The 16,969-nt window shown below is 43.7% G+C and overlaps 1 protein-coding gene across 1 annotated transcript; it reads right to left on the reverse strand.

Annotated features, from left to right (window-relative positions):
• Positions 1-5,448: 5,448 nt before the first annotated feature.
• LOC149453354 (uncharacterized) lies at positions 5,449-14,701 on the reverse strand. Its single transcript, XM_089688352.1, has 6 exons — positions 14,541-14,701; positions 11,992-12,069; positions 11,782-11,905; positions 11,466-11,665; positions 11,216-11,357; positions 5,449-10,154 (listed from the first exon to the last, which is right to left on the reverse strand). Exons 3-6 carry the CDS (start codon positions 11,864-11,866, stop codon positions 8,509-8,511), a joined length of 2,073 nt encoding a protein of 690 aa, XP_089544478.1. The 5' UTR covers positions 11,867-11,905; positions 11,992-12,069; positions 14,541-14,701; the 3' UTR covers positions 5,449-8,508.
• Between the last annotated feature and the right edge of the window lie 2,268 nt (positions 14,702-16,969).

Genomic DNA, 16,969 nt, shown 5'->3' on the forward strand with positions numbered 1-16,969 from the left:
CTATAAACCAGAGGCTCTGGATGGACGGTTGGATAAATGGTTCTATATTTAGGACGTATCCGGTCTATAAACCAGAGGCTCTGGATGGACGGTTGGATAAATGGTTCTATATTTAGGACGTATCCGGTCTATAAACCAGAGGCTCTGGATGGACGGTTGGATAAATGGTTCTATATTTAGGACGTATCCGGTCTATAAACCAGAGGCTCTGGATGGACGGTTGGATAAATGGTTCTATATTTAGGACGTATCCGGTCTATAAACCAGAGGCTCTGGATGGACGGTTGGATAAATGGTTCTATATTTAGGACGTATCCGGTCTATAAACCAGAGGCTCCGGATGGACGGTTGGATAAGTGGTTCTATATTTAGGGTGTATCCGGTCTATAAACCAGAGGCTCCGGATGGACGGTTGGATAAATGGTTCTATATTTAGGACGTATCCGGTCTATAAACCAGTGGCTCCGGATGGGCGGTTGGATAAGTGGTTCTATATTTAGGACGTATCCGGTCTATAAACCAGAGGCACTGGATGGACGGTTGGATAAATGGCTCTATATTTAGGACGTATCCGGTCTATAAACCAGAGGCTCTGGATGGACGGTTGGATAAATGGTTCTATATTTAGGACGTATCCGGTCTATAAACCATAAAAGACATCACGGTGACAATGGAGGAAGAGGACGGACATGACGGGGAGATTACTGGGTATAAATAGAAAATAACATCTTATCACCTCCTCTGCTGACGGTTGAAGGAATATCTCCCTCTTCTTCCTCTGAGCTTTGGAGAACTTCCTAGTTATACATGACATCACTAACTGTCTTTCTTTAGTTTCACTTCCTGTTTCTGCGTTCCACTGGCAGTAAGTGAGATCATTGCCTTGTGGAGATGAAACAAACTGCAGTCCTCGCTGTTAAATACTGACAGTCGGTCCTCGGTGCGTTCCTAGGTGCGTTCCTCAGTCTTGTTGCCCATATTACACACAAATAAAATATAGAAATTATGAATAAACTAAAAATAACTGCGAATGACATTTCCCTGATGTGGAAGCTGACTGTAAGCACAGGGGTGGGGGAGGGGACTCGGGTTATTTTATGTATTTTTTGTCTGGTCCACCAGGCCATTTTATCAGACCTTCGTAGCTCTCCTGGCACTGCTGCACCACCCTAGTTTCAGCAGTTGGCAGCAGAAAGGAGGATGCAACATCCTTAGCCAGATCCTGCTCTTCTCTATGTAGTTGCACAGAGGCTCATCTCTGCCCCCCCCCCCCCAATCTCAGCAGTCCGCAGCAGAGAGGACGACAGAACTCTTCCTACAGACCCTGAGCCTCTTTGTGCAGCCGCAGCACCCCCTCATCTCCACCTCCCCTGGTCTCAGCATTCAGCAGACTCCTGTGACCAGCCATCCTCCAGACCCTGCACTTTCTGCATCCTAGCTCCACCCCAGCTTTTTCCTGGATGCAGCACAAGGTAAGTGGGGTGCACTGTGATGGGAGACTCTTGACCTCCGATGGTTGGAGGGTTCTTGACATCTGATGTGGTGGGTTGGGGTGCTCTGGGCATCTAGTCCTAAAGATAAAACTGGCCCTTTGAGGGCAACCATAATACTAAAGCTGTGGCAGCACCCAAATATTGCATAGTTCCCCTTTAAGCTTTAACATTTGTAAAAGTATCTGTTTGGAGAACCAGGTGATCAGCTCACTTCCTCCCCCTCATTTCATGTGGAACAATAAGTTCCAGTCTAGCAGCTGAAACCCTTTCAGTTGGTGATATTTTATCTAAATGTGAAGCCACAAAGGCTATGTCCTGAACTGCTCAGAATGTATTTCAAAGGGTACAAAAAGTAAAGAGGGAATATATGCATTGTGACATGCCTGACCCGTTGATACAAGGCAGGATGGATCCACCACACCATGACACCACCAGCCTGAACCGTTGATACAAGGAAGGGTGGATCCATGCTTTCATGTTTTTTACACCAAGTTCTGACCCAACCATCTGAATGTCGCAGCTGAAATCCAGACTCATCAGACCAGGCAACATTCTTCCAGTCTTCTATTGTCCAATTTTGGTGATCCTGTGCGAATTGTAGCCTCCGTTTCCTGTTCTTAGCTGACAGGAGTGGCACCCGGTGTGGTCTTCTGCTGCTGTATCCCATCTACTACATGGTTGGACGTGTTGTGTGATCAGAGATGGTATTCTGCCTACTTTGGTTGTAATGAGTGATTTTTTGAGTTTCTGTTGCCTTTCTATAATCTCCAACCAGTCTGCCCATTCTCCTCTGACTTGTGACCTTTTCCTCCACACAACTGCCGCTCACTGGATATTTTCTCTTTTTCGGACCATTCTCTGTAAACCCTATGGATGGTTGTACGGGAAAATCCCAGCAGATCAGCAGTTTTTGAAATACTCAGACCAGCCCATCTGGCACCAACAACCATCCCTTGTTCAAAGTCACTTAAATCCCCTTTCATCCCTTTGGTTTGAACTTCAGCAAGTCGCCTTCACCACGTCTACATGCCTAAATGATTTTTGAGTTGCTGTCATGTGATTGGCTGATTAGCCATTTGTGTGACCGAGCCATTGAACCGGTGGACCTAATAAGGTGGCCGGGGAGTGTATGTTCTCTAGTGTGCTCTTGCACGGTTTCTGAGGGTCTCTTACCCTTCATTTGCTTACGTAAATGAATGTCCATGACTGGCCAGTCTTCTCTCTTCTCTATTGGTGCCGATACCTTCTTGCAGCAGATGTGACCAGGCCATTTTTTGCGATACGGTGCTGCGTTTCTTTAACTGACAATTGCACGGTCATGCAACGCTGTACATAAATGAAATTTACATTATTCCCCCCCACGCATAGAGCTTTCTTTCTGTGGTATGGGATCGCCTATGCGGTTTTTATTTTTTGAACTGGAAACAAAAAAGACTGACAATTTTTAAAAAAAAAAAAAACAATATTTTTGACTTTTTGCTATAAAAGATTTTCGTCATAAATTTCTACCAAAATGTATTCTGCTCCGTGTCTGGGAGGATCTGGTGGGGTCAATGGTGGAGAAGGATCTGGGGGGGGGAGGTCAATGGTGGAGAAGGATCTGGGGGGGGTCAATGGTGGAGAAGGATCTGGGGGGGGTCAATGGTGGAGAAGGATCTGGGCGGGTCAATGGTGGAGAAGGATCTGGGGGGGTCAATGGTGCAGAAGGATCACCATGTATAATACATAAGGGGGGATATGATCTCCATATATAATACATAAGGGGGATATGATCTCCATGTATAATACGTAAGGGGGGATATGATCTCCATGTATAATACATAAGGGGCGGATATGATCTCCATGTATAATACATAAGGGGGATATGATCTCCATGTATAATACATAAGGGGGGATATGATCTCCATGTATAATACATAAGGGGGGATATGATCTCCATGTATAATACATAAGGGGGGATATGATCTCCATATATAATACATAAGGGGGGATATGATCTCCATGTATAATACATAAGGGGGGATATGATCTCCATATATAATACATAAGGGGGATATGATCTCCATGTATAATACATAAGGGGGGGATATGATCTCCATATATAATACATAAGGGGGATATGATCTCCATATATAATACATAAGGGGGATATGATCTCCATGTATAATACATAAGGGGGGGATATGATCACCATGTATAATACATAAGGGGGGATATGATCTCCATGTATAATACGTAAGGGGGATATGATCACCGTGTATAATACATAAGGGGGAATGTGATCTCCATGTATAATACATAAGGGGGGGATATGATCTCCATGTATAATACATAAGGGGGGATATGATCACCATGTATAATACATAAGGGGGATATGATCTCCATGTATAATACATAAGGGGGGATATGATCTCCATGTATAATACATAAGGGGGGGGATATGGTCTACATGTATAATACATAAGGGGGGATATGATCTCCATGTATAATACATAAGGGGGGGATATGATCTCCATGTATAATACATAAGGGGGGATGTGATCTCCATGTATAATACATAAGGGGGGATGTGATCTCCATGTATAATACATAAGGGGGGATATGATCTCCATGTGTAATATGATCGGCCTCCTGGATCCGTATCCCTCTTCCTGGACGACTTTGCCGCCTGGCTTCCCTTCTTCCTCTCCTCCGAGCTAAGGACCATCATCCTAGGGGATTTCAACATCCCCATCAACGCTAACAGCCCAGCTACTTCCCAACTCCTCCTTCTAACCTCCTCTTTCGCGCTCACACAGCACACACAGTCCTCCACTCACACCGATGGGAACACCCTGGACCTCGTTTTCTCCCACCTCTGCACCCCCCACAACTTCACTAACACCCCCTTCCCCCTCTCTGACCACCACCTCCTCACGTTTTCCATCTCCCCCTCCTCTAACCCCTCCCCCCCAAAGCGTCAAACCATCACCAGCCGAAACCTCCGCAATCTGAACCCGACCCATCTCCACCTGGCAGCTGACCGTCTGTATGACAGTATCCTCCCTCTGTCATGCCCTGACCTGGCCACTACTGTGTACAACGACTCTCTGTCAGCTGCCCTAGACTCCCTGGCACCCCTAACCATGCGTAACATCAGACCCCGACCGCTTCAACCCTGGCAGATCGACCATACGAAATGTCTCAAACGACGCAGTCGCGCGCTGGAGCGATTATGGTGCAAAACCAGATCCCCTCGTGCGTTCTCCCTCTACAAATCCGCCTTCCTCACCTACACCACCTCCCTCCACGCCTTCGTAACCCTTATCAACACCCTCTCCACCTGTCCTCGCTGGCTCTTCTCCACTTTCAACTCCCTGCTCTCCCCCCCCCCACCTCCACCCAGTACCTCACTCACCGCCCACAAGATTGCCAATCATTTCCAAAACAAGATCGACGCAATCCGTAAGGACATTGTCAATTCACACTCTACCTCTCCACCCAGCCCCCCTCCCTCCATCACCCCCTCAACTCTCCCCTCCTCTGACCTCGTAACCGTACTGCCCCCCACCATACCTAACGCCCCGCACACTATCACCTCCCCAACGCTCCGCTCCTTCAGTCCAGCTACCCCTGAGGAGGTCTCTAAGGTCTTCACTGAAGCCCGATATAACATTTATAGGTAAAGTTGATCCAGGGAATATCCGATTGCCTCTCGGGGGATCAGGAAGGAATTGTTTTCCCCAGCAGGAGCAAATTGGATCGTGCTTTGCTGGGGTTTTTTGCTCAACTTTGGGTGTAGGATTATAATTTTTTTTTTTTTTTTAATGGTTGAACTAGATAGACTTTTGTCTTTTTTTCATCCAGACTGTTTTACTTATTGATCATTTTATTTATTGATAATCCCTATCCTGATATTGATTGGTGGTCCCAAAGTTACAATAACTACTCCAGCAGACAAAACACACTCAGCATCTCTCCAAATAACTTTTCTGTTTATTCAGCACATTTGAGTTTTTTTTTTCATTAATATAAACTTTTTTTTTCATTTATATAAACATTGTTTTTCATTTATATAAACTTATTTTCATTTATATAAACTTTTTTTTATATAAACATTTTTTTCACTTATATAAAGTTTTTTTATTTATATCAACATTTTTTTTCATTTATATAAACATTTTTTTTATTTATATAAACTTTTTTTTTTTTTTATATAAACTATTTTTTTATTTTTATAAAAAAAAATTTCATTTATATTAACATTTTTTTTTCATTTATATAAACATTTTTTTTTAGTTATATAAACATTTTTTTAATTAGGTATCACATTAATATTTAAATTGTTCTTTTGAGGAAACAAGGGGGGAGTAGCTGAAGCAGTTCAGTGATGGGCCAGTTTCCTAGCAGGGGTCTTCTGAAGGGGAGTACGATGCCGGGGACGTCGGTTGCTTTTTCAACTCAAAAGACTTCAAAAGCCCATAATAAAAAAATTTCTTTTTGGGTTTACAAAGTCCTGATCCATGAATGGAATGTTCTTACATCAGCCGGGAAAAGAGTTCATTTCAGAGGGGCACCACTGAGTCCGGCCAGCAGCAGAGGTGCAACCATCAGCAGTCCTCTTCCTTCCTTATGCAGGCCATAGACGGGTCAAAAAACTGACGTTTTTTAGAAAAAAACCCCGAAAAATCGGTCGTTCAATCGGCCAACGTTACCACCAATGGTAAAAAAATCGTCCAATTTTCATCCCGTCTACGGGCGGCATTTTTACTTCTGTCCCTTGCAGAGAGCACTGCTATTATATTTTACATAAAAGTCTTGCGGTTGCAACAATGTATCCATTTGGGATACAGATAGTTTTATTTGGATACAAATGGATACATTGTTGCAACCGCAAGACTTTCATGTAAAATATAATAGCGGATTGGAATTCTTCTTCTTTTTCTTCATCTTCTTCTCTCTCTTCTTCTTTTTCTTCTCCTTCATTTTCTTCTTCTTTTTCTTCTTCTTCTTCATCTTCTTCTTCATCATCTTCTCCTTCATTTTCTTCTTCTTCATTTTCATTTTCTTCATCTTCTTCATTTTCTTCTTCATTTTTCTTCTTCTTCATCTTCTTCTTCATTTTCTACATCTTCATCTTCTTCTTCCTCTTCTTCATTTTCTTTTCCTCTTCTTCTTATATTTCTTCATTTTCTTCTTCATTTTCTTCTTCTTCACTTTCTCCTTCTTCTTCACTTTCTCCTTCTTCTTCTTCACTTTCTCCTTCTTCTTCTTCTTCATTTTCTTCTTCTTCATTTTCCTCTTCATTTTTTTCTTATTCTTCACTTTCTCCTTCTTCTTCACTTTCTTCTTCCTCTTCTCCTTCACTTTTTCCTTCTTCTTCTACTTCACTTTCTCCTTCTTCTTCATTTTCTTTTTTTTCTTCTTTTTCTTCTTCTTGCAGGTCACGGCTCATGCGCAGATTTTTTTTTATCGGTAAAACATTCGGCCGATTTGCCCATCATTGCCGGGAACTTGACCGATAATAAAAATGTGCCAAAACCTCAAAAAACGGCCGACCAATTAACCCACTAACGGTGCGAAAATCCGCGTCCATGGCCTGCATTATGAGCCCTCTGCTGCACCAACTACTGGCTGCATCTCTTAAAGGGCCAGCGCCCGTCACAACAACGGAGGGAAGGCTTCCCCACCATCCAGGACAATATATAGATTACTGTTGGATCAGAACAGCTTTCTTTCATCCTCGCTGGTGGCTGACTGCTAGTTTGGTGCGCTCCTGATCCTCCCTGTACGTTCCCCATAATATGAAAAAAATTCCAGCAGGGATGGCGGGACCCTCTCATTGACCTGGGAATGCCATGTAGGGGTCCTTTTGCCCGTTATGCCATGCACCCACCCTTCCTACAGCAGGGGTGCAGATGTGGGGACTGTATGCAGGGATGGAGGGACACAGCAAGTATGATGACCTGAGAACCCCATGTAGAGCAGATGTTCAATGAACCAGCAAAAACAAATGCTCCTGCACTTGGGGATGGACTCGATACAGGCTGCAACCACATTAAGAATGTCCTGGAACATGCACACCTTGCTGCCCTCAAATGGACCGGGGGAATCCAAATATACTGAATGAGGAACATTGGCTCTGAGGAAGAGGCAAGTCCTCGAAACACGTCAGCCTATTGGATGTCTACATTCCCCATTATGGACTGTTACTCAGCGTGGTGTTGACCCAGCTGTTCTTTTATGATGTGCCTTGACTTTATTGTCATTTGTGAGTACAACACATATTTTATTTCTTATTAAACATTTTTTTCATGGTAATGCACTAGGCCTGTGCGCCCTCTCTTTGTTCTTTCTTCATTCAGAGCAGATGTTCAGACCTATGAAACCACTGCAGGGATGGTGGGAACCCCTCATAATGGGCACAGCGGGTGTACAGACCCGGGAACTCGGCACAGGGATGGTGGGGACCCCTCATAATGGGCAAAACGGGTATACAGACCCGGGAACTCGGCACAGGGATGGTGGGAACCCCTCATAATGGGCACAGGGTGTTTACAGACCGGGAACTCAGCACAGGGATGGTGGGAACCCCTCATAATGGGCACAGCGGGTGTACAGACCCGGGAAGTCAGCACAGGGATGGTGGGGACCCCTCATAATGGGCACAGCGGGTGTACAGACCCGGGAACTTGGCACAGGGATGGTGGGAACCCCTCATAATGGGCACAGGGTGTTTACAGACCCGGGAACTCAGCACAAGGATGGTGGGGACCCCTCATAATGGGCATAGCGGGTGTACAGAGCCAGGAACTCATCACAGGGATGGTGGGAACCCCTCATAATGAGCACAGTGTGTAGACCTGGGAATTCCATTCGGAGATATAGAAGAGACTGTCAGATGGATTTTTTTGTCAGTGAAACATTTCCCGCACTGTGAATATGAATAGGGACACTCACCCGAGTGAAGTCTCTGGTGCTTTAGAAGTTCACCATTCTGACTAAAACATTTCCTGCACACCGAACCTGGAAAGGGTCATTCACCCATGTGAATTCTCTGATGTTTCACTAGGTCCTCTTTCCGAATAAAACTTTTCCCGCACTCTAAACATGAATGAGGACGCTCGCCTGTGTGAATTTTTTGGTGTGAAACAAGGTGCCCTTGTCTAATGAAACATTTCCCGCACTCTAAACATGAAAAGGGGCGCTCACCTGTGTGAGTTCTCTGGTGCGCAACAAGGTTTTCTCTGGTAATAAAACCTTTCCCGCACTCTGAGCATAAATAGGGACGCTCCCCGCTGTGAACTTTCTGGTGTTTCAGAAGATCGTGTTTCTGAATAAAACTTTTCCCGCAATCCGAACACGGAAAGGGACGTTCGCCTGTGTGAATTTTCTGATGTTTATGAAGGTTTCCTTTGTGATTGAAGAATTTCCCGCACTCCAAGCATGAGTAAGGATTCTCACCTGTGTGAATTTTTTGGTGTGAAACAAGCTGTCCTTTCGTAATGAAATGTTTCCCGCACTCTGAACATGAATAGGGACGTTCACCTGCGTGAATCTTTTGGTGTGAAACAAGGTTTTGTTTGGTGATGAAACATTTCTCGCACTGTGAACAGGAAAAGGGACGCTCGCCCGTGTGAATTTTCTGATGTAAAAGAAGGCTCACTTTGTGACTGAAATATTTCCGGCACTCTGAACATGAATAAGAACGCTCGCCTGTGTGAATTCGTTGATGTTTACGCAGGTAACCTTTGTCGCTGAAACATTTCCCGCACTCTAAACATGAAAAAGGACGTTCACCTGTGTGAATTCTTTCATGTAAAACAAGGTGTCCTTTTGTAATGAAGCTTTTCCCGCACTCTGAACATGAATAGGGACGCTCACCTGTGTGAATTCTAAAATGAGAAACAAGGCTTTCTTTCATAGTGAAACATTTCCCACACTCTGAACATGAATAGGGACGCTCACCGGTGTGAGTTCTCTGATGTATAAGAAGGCTTCCTTGATCACTGAAACATTTCCCGCACTCTGAACATGGAAAGGGACGTTCACCCGTGTGACTTCTATGATGTTTACTAAGTTCTCCTTTGTGAATGAAACATTTCCCGCACTCCGAACATGAATAAGGACGCTCACCTGTGTGACTCCTATGGTGTATAACAAGTTGTCCATTTGTAACAAAACATTTCCCGCACTCTGAACAGGAATAAGGTCGTTCTCCTGTGTGAGTTCTCTGGTGTGTAACAAGGTGACTTTTTATTACAAAACATTTCCCGCAATCTGAACATGAATAGGGACGCTCGCCTGTGTGATATCTCTGATGTGTATCAACTTGTCCTTTCGTACTGAAACGTTTCCCGCACTCTGAACATGCATAGGGACGCTCACCCGTGTGAATTCTCTCGTGTATAAGAAGTAATGAATTTTTTGTAAAAGATTTCCCACACACTGAACAGGACAACGAACGCTTTTCTTTATAGATTCTAGAAGATTCATTGGAAGTAGATGGATCTATTAGAGTGTCTGTATTGTGAGATCCCAGAGTCGTGGTGTGTGATCCGTCCGAGGGATCCACTGATCTCCCCAAATGGTAAGTTCTCCCATGTATATTGTTATTCACTGCATTATATTCTGGAGGTAACATGAGATGATCCTCAGAGGTCTCCCGGACATAGTGTCCACCTGTGGAGAGAAGAATTACAGTCAATGTTATGAGTATTGTACAATCCCGACATTCACACGCCGAATATACCAGTCTGCCTCCAAATATTTGTTGGGAACATGACGTTATATTAAGGAATGGAGATGGACCTTTCATATGGTGTCCAGTATCTCCTCCTCATTTGTTGGGAACATGACGTTATATTGAGGAATGGAGATGGACCTTTCATATGGTGTCCAGTATCTCCTCCTCATTTGTTGGGGACATGACGTTCTATTGAGGAATGGAGATGGACCTTTTCATATGGTGTCCAGTATCTCCTCATTTGTTGGGAACGTGACGTTATATTGAGGAATGGAGATGGACCTTTCATACGGTGTACAGTATCTCCTCCTCATTTGTTGGGAACATGACGTTATATTGAGGAATGGAGATGGACCTTTCATATGGTGTCCAGTATCTCCTCCTCATTTGTTGGGAACGTGACGTTATATTGAGGAATGGAGATGGACCTTTCATTTGGTGTCCAGTATCTCCTCCTCATTTGTTGGGAACGTGAAGTTATATTGAGGAATGGAGATGGACCTTTCATTTGGTGTCCAGTATCTCCTCCTCATTTGTTGGGAACGTGAAGTTATATTGAGGAATGGAGATGGACCTTTCATATGGTGTCCAGTATCTCTTCATTTGTTGGGAACATGACATTATATTGAGGAATGGAGATGGACCTTTCATATGGTGTCCAGTATCTCTTCATTTGTTGGGAACATGACGTTATATTGAGGAATGGAGATGGACCTTCCATATGGTGTCCAGTATCTCCGCCTCATTTGTTGGGAACATGACGTTATATTGAGGAATGGAGATGGACCTTTCATATGGTGTCCAGTATCTCCTCCTCATTTGTTGGGAACATGACGTGTGCACCGGATGAACTTTTCCAGTGAAAGTGCTACTTTGTCACTAGTCAAGATCCTTTGTTATGACTGCATTACCTGAGCACTGATGAGCTGTGATATACAAATGCATACAGTTAAAATGAAATTGTGAATGTTTTTTGCATTACGTGTTTATTACTTACGTAGGTCTATATACAAAGAAGATTCTTCCTGTTTACTTTTCACAGTCATCTCCCCCTCCTCCATAGATGGTTGATCTCCACTCACCAACATCTCTTCTGCTTCCTCTTTAACTTCAGCTTTGATTTCTTTCAGTTCTTCACCCTAAACTCCAAAGATGATAGGATAGATTTCTGTAAGAGATTACATAGAAGAATGTCCTCTCATGGCTTTGAATACATTTTTTAGATCTATATGCCGAGTACTACCTACCTGCTGATGGTGAGGGATGGTGTGACCTTCCTGTGTGGAATCCCGGGAATACAGAGGACGGGGACATCTCTCTGGTGGGTTCCCATAACTGGATCCATCTACCTGATGATGGTGAGGGAAGGTGTGATCTTCCTGTGTGGAATCCCGGGAATACAGAGGACGGGGACATCTCTCTGGTGGGTTCCCATGACTGGATCCATCTGTAGGAAACACACACACTGACTGAATCCATTGTTTCTATGTGTTTATCAGATGATGGGGGATCTAGGTGGACCCTCCGTACTGCTCTCTCCTTTACAATAAAGTCTCCTCTTACCCGGTGATGTGAGGGGCGGCTGATTGTCCATCATGACGTCCTTGTAGAGATCCTTGTGTCCTTCTAAATACTCCCACTCCTCCATGGAGAAATAGACAGTGACACCCTGACACCTTATAGGAACCTGACACACACAATGATACAGTCACCATCCAGACACATCCCTTGTCTGTTACTGGAGAATGTCCCAGAATTCCCGGCACCGCTCACCTCTCCTGTCAGCAGATCAATAATCTTCTGGTTGACTTCTAGAATCTTCTTTACATAGTTAACCTTTATTTTATAATCCTGTGTAAAGAGAGAAAGTAACAGTTCTCACTGCTGACCTCCCAGAATCCTCCTCCTAATATATACAGTGGGGATCGAAAGTTTGGGCACCCCAGTTAAAAATTTGTATTAATGTGCATAAAGAAGCCAAGGAAAGATGGAAAAATCTCCAAAAGGCATCATATTACAGATTAGACATTCTTATAATATGTCAACAAAAGTTAGATTTTATTTCCATCATTTACACTTTCAAAATAACAGAAAATAAAAAAATGGCGTCTGCAAAAGTTTGGGCACCCTGCAGAATTTATAGCATGCACTGCCCCCTTTGCAAAGCTGAGACCTGCCAGTGTCATGGATTGTTCTCAATCATCATCTGGGAAGACCAGGTGATGTCAATCTCAAAGGTTTTAAATGCCCAGACTTATCTGACCTTGCCCCAACAATCAGCACCATGGGTTCTTCTAAGCAGTTGTCTAGAAAACTGAAACTGAAAATAGTTGACGCTCACAAAGCTGGAGAAGGCTATAAGAAGATAGCAAAGCGTTTTCAGATGTCAATATCCTCTGTTCGGAATGTAATTAAGAAATGGCAGTCATCAGGAACAGTGGAAATTAAAGCAAGATCTGGAAGACCAAGAAAAATATCAGACAGAACAGCTCGCAGGATTGTGAGAAAAACAATTCAAAACCCACGTTTGACTGCACGATCCCTCCAGAAAGATCTGGCAGACACTGGAGTTGTGGTACACTATTCCACTATAAAGAGATACTTGTACAAATATGGTCTTCATGGAAGAGTCATCAGAAGAAAACCTCTTCTACGCCCTCACCACAAAAATCATCGTTTAAACTTTGCAAATGAACATATAGACAAGCCTGATGCATTTTGGAAACAAGTTCTGTGGACCGATGAGGTTAAAATTGAACTTTTTGGCCAGAATGAGCAAAGGTACGTTTGGAGAAGAAGGGGCACAGAATTTAATGAAAAGAACCTCTGTCCAACTGTTAAGCATGGGGTTGGATCAATCATGCTTTGGGGTTGTGTTGCAGCCAGTGGCACAGGGAACATCTCACGAGTAGAAGGAAAAATGGATTCAATAAAATTTCAGCAAATTTTGGATGGTAACTTGATGCCATCTGTGAAAAAGCTGAAGTTAAAGAGAGGATGGCTTCTACAAATGGATAATGATCCTAAACACACCTCGAAATCCACGGGGGATTACATCAAGAGGCGTAAACTGAAGGTTTTGCCATGGCCTTCACAATCTCCTGACCTCAACATAATTGAAAATCTATGGATAGACATTCAAAGAGCAGTGTGTGACAGACAGCCCAGAAATCTCAAAGAACTGGAAGACTTTTGTAAGGAAGAATGGGCAAAGATACCTCAAACAAGAATTGAAAGACTCTTGGCTGGCTACAAAAAGTGTTTACAAGCTGTGATACTTGCCAAAGGGGGCAGTACAAGATATTAACTCTGCAGGGTGCCCAAACTTTTGCAGACGCCATTTTTTTGTTTTCTGTTATTTTGAAAGTGTAAATGATGGAAATAAAATCTAACTTTTGTTGACATATTATAAGAATGTCTAATCTGTAATTTGATGCCTTTTGGAGATTTTTCCATCTTTCCTTGGCTTCTTTATGCACATTAATACAAATGTTTAGCTGGGGTGCCCAAACTTTCGATTCCCACTGTACCTACCCAAACACCCGGCTGCTATAGGGTCCAGGAGTTTGTTTACATGTCAGTGCAAGTGTAATTTTTTTTTTTTTTGCTTTGGCACATGTTCCCTAAAGCAATGTCAAGGCCCCTGTGCCATTTGTTTGACAGCCCCAGGTCTATTAACCAGGAACATGGCATTAAATGTGTTTAACGTTTGGCCCCATTGACTTCAAACCCATTGGGTTCAAATTTGACAGAGAAGGCATGGTGTCCAATATCTCACAAAATCCGGTCTATAAACCAGAGGGTCTGGATGGACGGTTGGATAAATGGTTCTATATTTAGGACGTATCCGGTCTATAAACCAGAGGCTCCGGATGGACGGTTGGATAAATGGCTCTATATTTAGGATGTACCCGGTCTATAAACCAGAGGCTCTGGATGGATGGTTGGATAAATGGTTCTATATTTAGGACGTATCTGGTCTATAAACCAGAGGCTCCGGATGGACGGTTGGATAAATGGTTCTATATTTAGGATGTATTGCAACACCCACCAATTTATTCTTTAGAGTCTCTGCTTTAAAAAAAAAAAATAATAATGTTTGGGGGTTCTAAGTGATTTTCTAGAAAAAAAATTTTTTTACATGTTTTTTACATGTAAACGACAAGGCATGGATGGTTAGACAGACTGAAAAGGACGGACATGACGATGGAGGAAGAGGACGGACATGACTATAGAAGAAGAGGATGGACATGACGATGGAGGAAGAGGACGGACATGATGTGGGGGTTACTGGGTGTAAATACAAAATAGCACCTTATTACCTCCTCAGCTGCGAGTTGAAGGAATATCTCCCTCGACTTCCCCTGAGCGGACTTCTCTCCAAGAGCTTGCTATTTATATATGACATCACTTCCTGTCTGTAGATGACATCACTTCCTGTCTTTGTTTGGTTTCGCTTCCCGTCTCTGCGTTCCACTGACAATAATTGAAATCACTGCATTGTGGATAGAATACTAACTGCAGCGTACATTTTTCGATACTTTAACAGATGCATCTTGGTGCGGTCTTCAGGTTTGTTGCATATATTACATATGAGTGAAAAAAAAACCACCCATGAAAGGGACTGACACCAATAATGGGGCACTATTCCTCCCTCAGACACCCGCAAAAGGGAATAATTCCTCCCACTGACACCAATAATGGGGCACTATTCTTCCCACAGACACCCACAAAAGGGAATAATTCCTCCCACTGACACCAATAATGGGGCATTATTCTTCCCACAGACACCCGCAAAAGGGAATAATTCCTCCCACTGACACCAATAATGAGGCACTATTCCACAGACACCCGCAAAAGGGAATAATTCCTCCCACTGACACCAATAATGAGGCACAGTTCCTTCCATTGACAACAACGTTTGGGCAGAATTCTTTCCATTGATACCAACGACGGACCACTATTCTGTGGCAGCACCCAAATATTGCAGAGTTCCCCTCAATCTTTAACATTTCTAACAGCATGTTTGCAAAGCAAGGTCATCAGCTCACTTCCCTCCTCCCTTATTTCCTATGGAATAATGTGTTCCAGTCTGTAGCTGTCACCCTTATTTTCAGCTGAAGATGGTTTATCTAGCAAGGCCATATCCTGCACTGTTTAGAAAGTCTTTTAAATGTACAGAAAGTGAAAGAGGAAATATATGCATTGTGCCGTAATTGCTGATATGTATACCCTGTAAGATGCTTTTCAAGGCACTTCGCTTGCAGACATGAGTCCTTATTAAGTCAACCAACGTTGGTAAATAAAAAGTTTGTTTTCCTCAAGTTCGTGTCCAGAGTTTTACCTGGAATTCCCAAAGTTGCCATTACAATTCCTTTCACTGATGCCAGAAATGGGGCACTATTACTCTCATTGATACCAACAAAAGGGCACAATTCCTTCTAATGACACCATAGATGGGGCACTATTCCTCCCAATGACACTAATGATAGGGCACTATTCCTCCCACTGATACCAATGATGGGGCAATATTCCTCCCAGTGACACCAATATTGGGGTATTATTCCTCTCACTGATACCAACGAAAGGGCACAATTCCTTCTACTGACACCACGAATGGGGCACTATTCCTCCCACTGACACTAATGAGGTTGTACTATTCCTCCCACTGATGCCAAGGGTGGGGCACTATTCCTCCCACTGACACCAAGGATAGGGCTCTATTCCTCCCAGTGACACCAATGATGGACCACTATTCCTCCCACTGATTCCAATGATGGGACACTATTCCTCCCACTGATTCCAATGATGGGGCACTATTCCTCCCACTGTTACCAATGATGGGACACTATTCCTCTTACTGACACCAATGATGGGACACTATTCCTCTCACTGACACCAATGATGGGGCACTATTCCTCCCACTGATACGAATGATGGGACACTATTCCTTCCACTGACACCAATGATGGGGCACTATTCCTCCCACTGATACCAATGTTGGGGCTCTATTCCTCCAACTGACACCAAGGATGGGGCTCTATTCCTCCCAGTGACACCAATGATGGAGCACTATTCCTCCCACTGATACCAATGTTGGGGCTCTATTCCTCCAACTGACACCAAGGATGGGGCTCTATTCCTCCCAGTGACACCAATGATGGGACACTATTCCTCCCACTGATACCAATGATGGGACACTATTCCTCCTACTGATACCAATGATGGGGCACTATTCCTCCCACTGATACCAATGATGGGGCATTATTCCTCCCACTGATACCAATCATGGGGCACTATTCCTCCCACTGATACCAATGATGGGGCACTATTCCTCCCACTGATACCAATGATGGGGCACTATTCCTCCCACTGATACCAACGATGGGGCACTATTCCTCCCACTGATACCAATGATGGGGCACTATTCCTCCCACTGATACCAACGATGGGGCACTATTCCTCCCACTGATACCAATGATGGGGCACTATTCCTCCCACTGATACCAACGATGGAGCACTATTCCTCCCACTGACACCAATGATGGGGCACTATTCCTCCCACTGATACCAATGATGGGGCACAGTTCCTCCCACTGATACCAATGATGGGGCAATGATGGATCACTATTCCTCCCACTGATACCAATGATAAGGCACTATTTCTTCCACTGACACCAATAATGGGGCACTATTCCTCCCACTGACACCAAAGATATGGGATTGTACACTGTCACTAGACTTCAGGCCA

The sequence above is a fragment of the Staurois parvus genome, unplaced genomic scaffold (assembly GCF_062004578.1).
Source record: "Staurois parvus isolate SC_StPar_1 unplaced genomic scaffold, SC_StPar_1.0 ptg000449l, whole genome shotgun sequence".
NCBI lineage: Eukaryota > Metazoa > Chordata > Amphibia > Anura > Ranidae > Staurois > Staurois parvus.

What these genes read in the sequence shown, in the direction of transcription:
- LOC149453354 (XM_089688352.1), bottom strand. Translation starts at nt 11,866, where the DNA reads ATGGAGGAGTGGGAGTATTTAGAAGGACACAAGGATCTCTACAAGGAC. An exon ending in CCATCCCTCACCATCAGCAG is followed by an intron (nt 11,358 to 11,465) that starts GTAGGTAGTACT and finishes TTTGGAGTTTAG; the next exon opens with GGTGAAGAACTGAAAGAAAT. An exon ending in TTCTTTGTATATAGACCTAC is followed by an intron (nt 10,155 to 11,215) that starts GTAAGTAATAAA and finishes TTCTCTCCACAG; the next exon opens with GTGGACACTATGTCCGGGAG.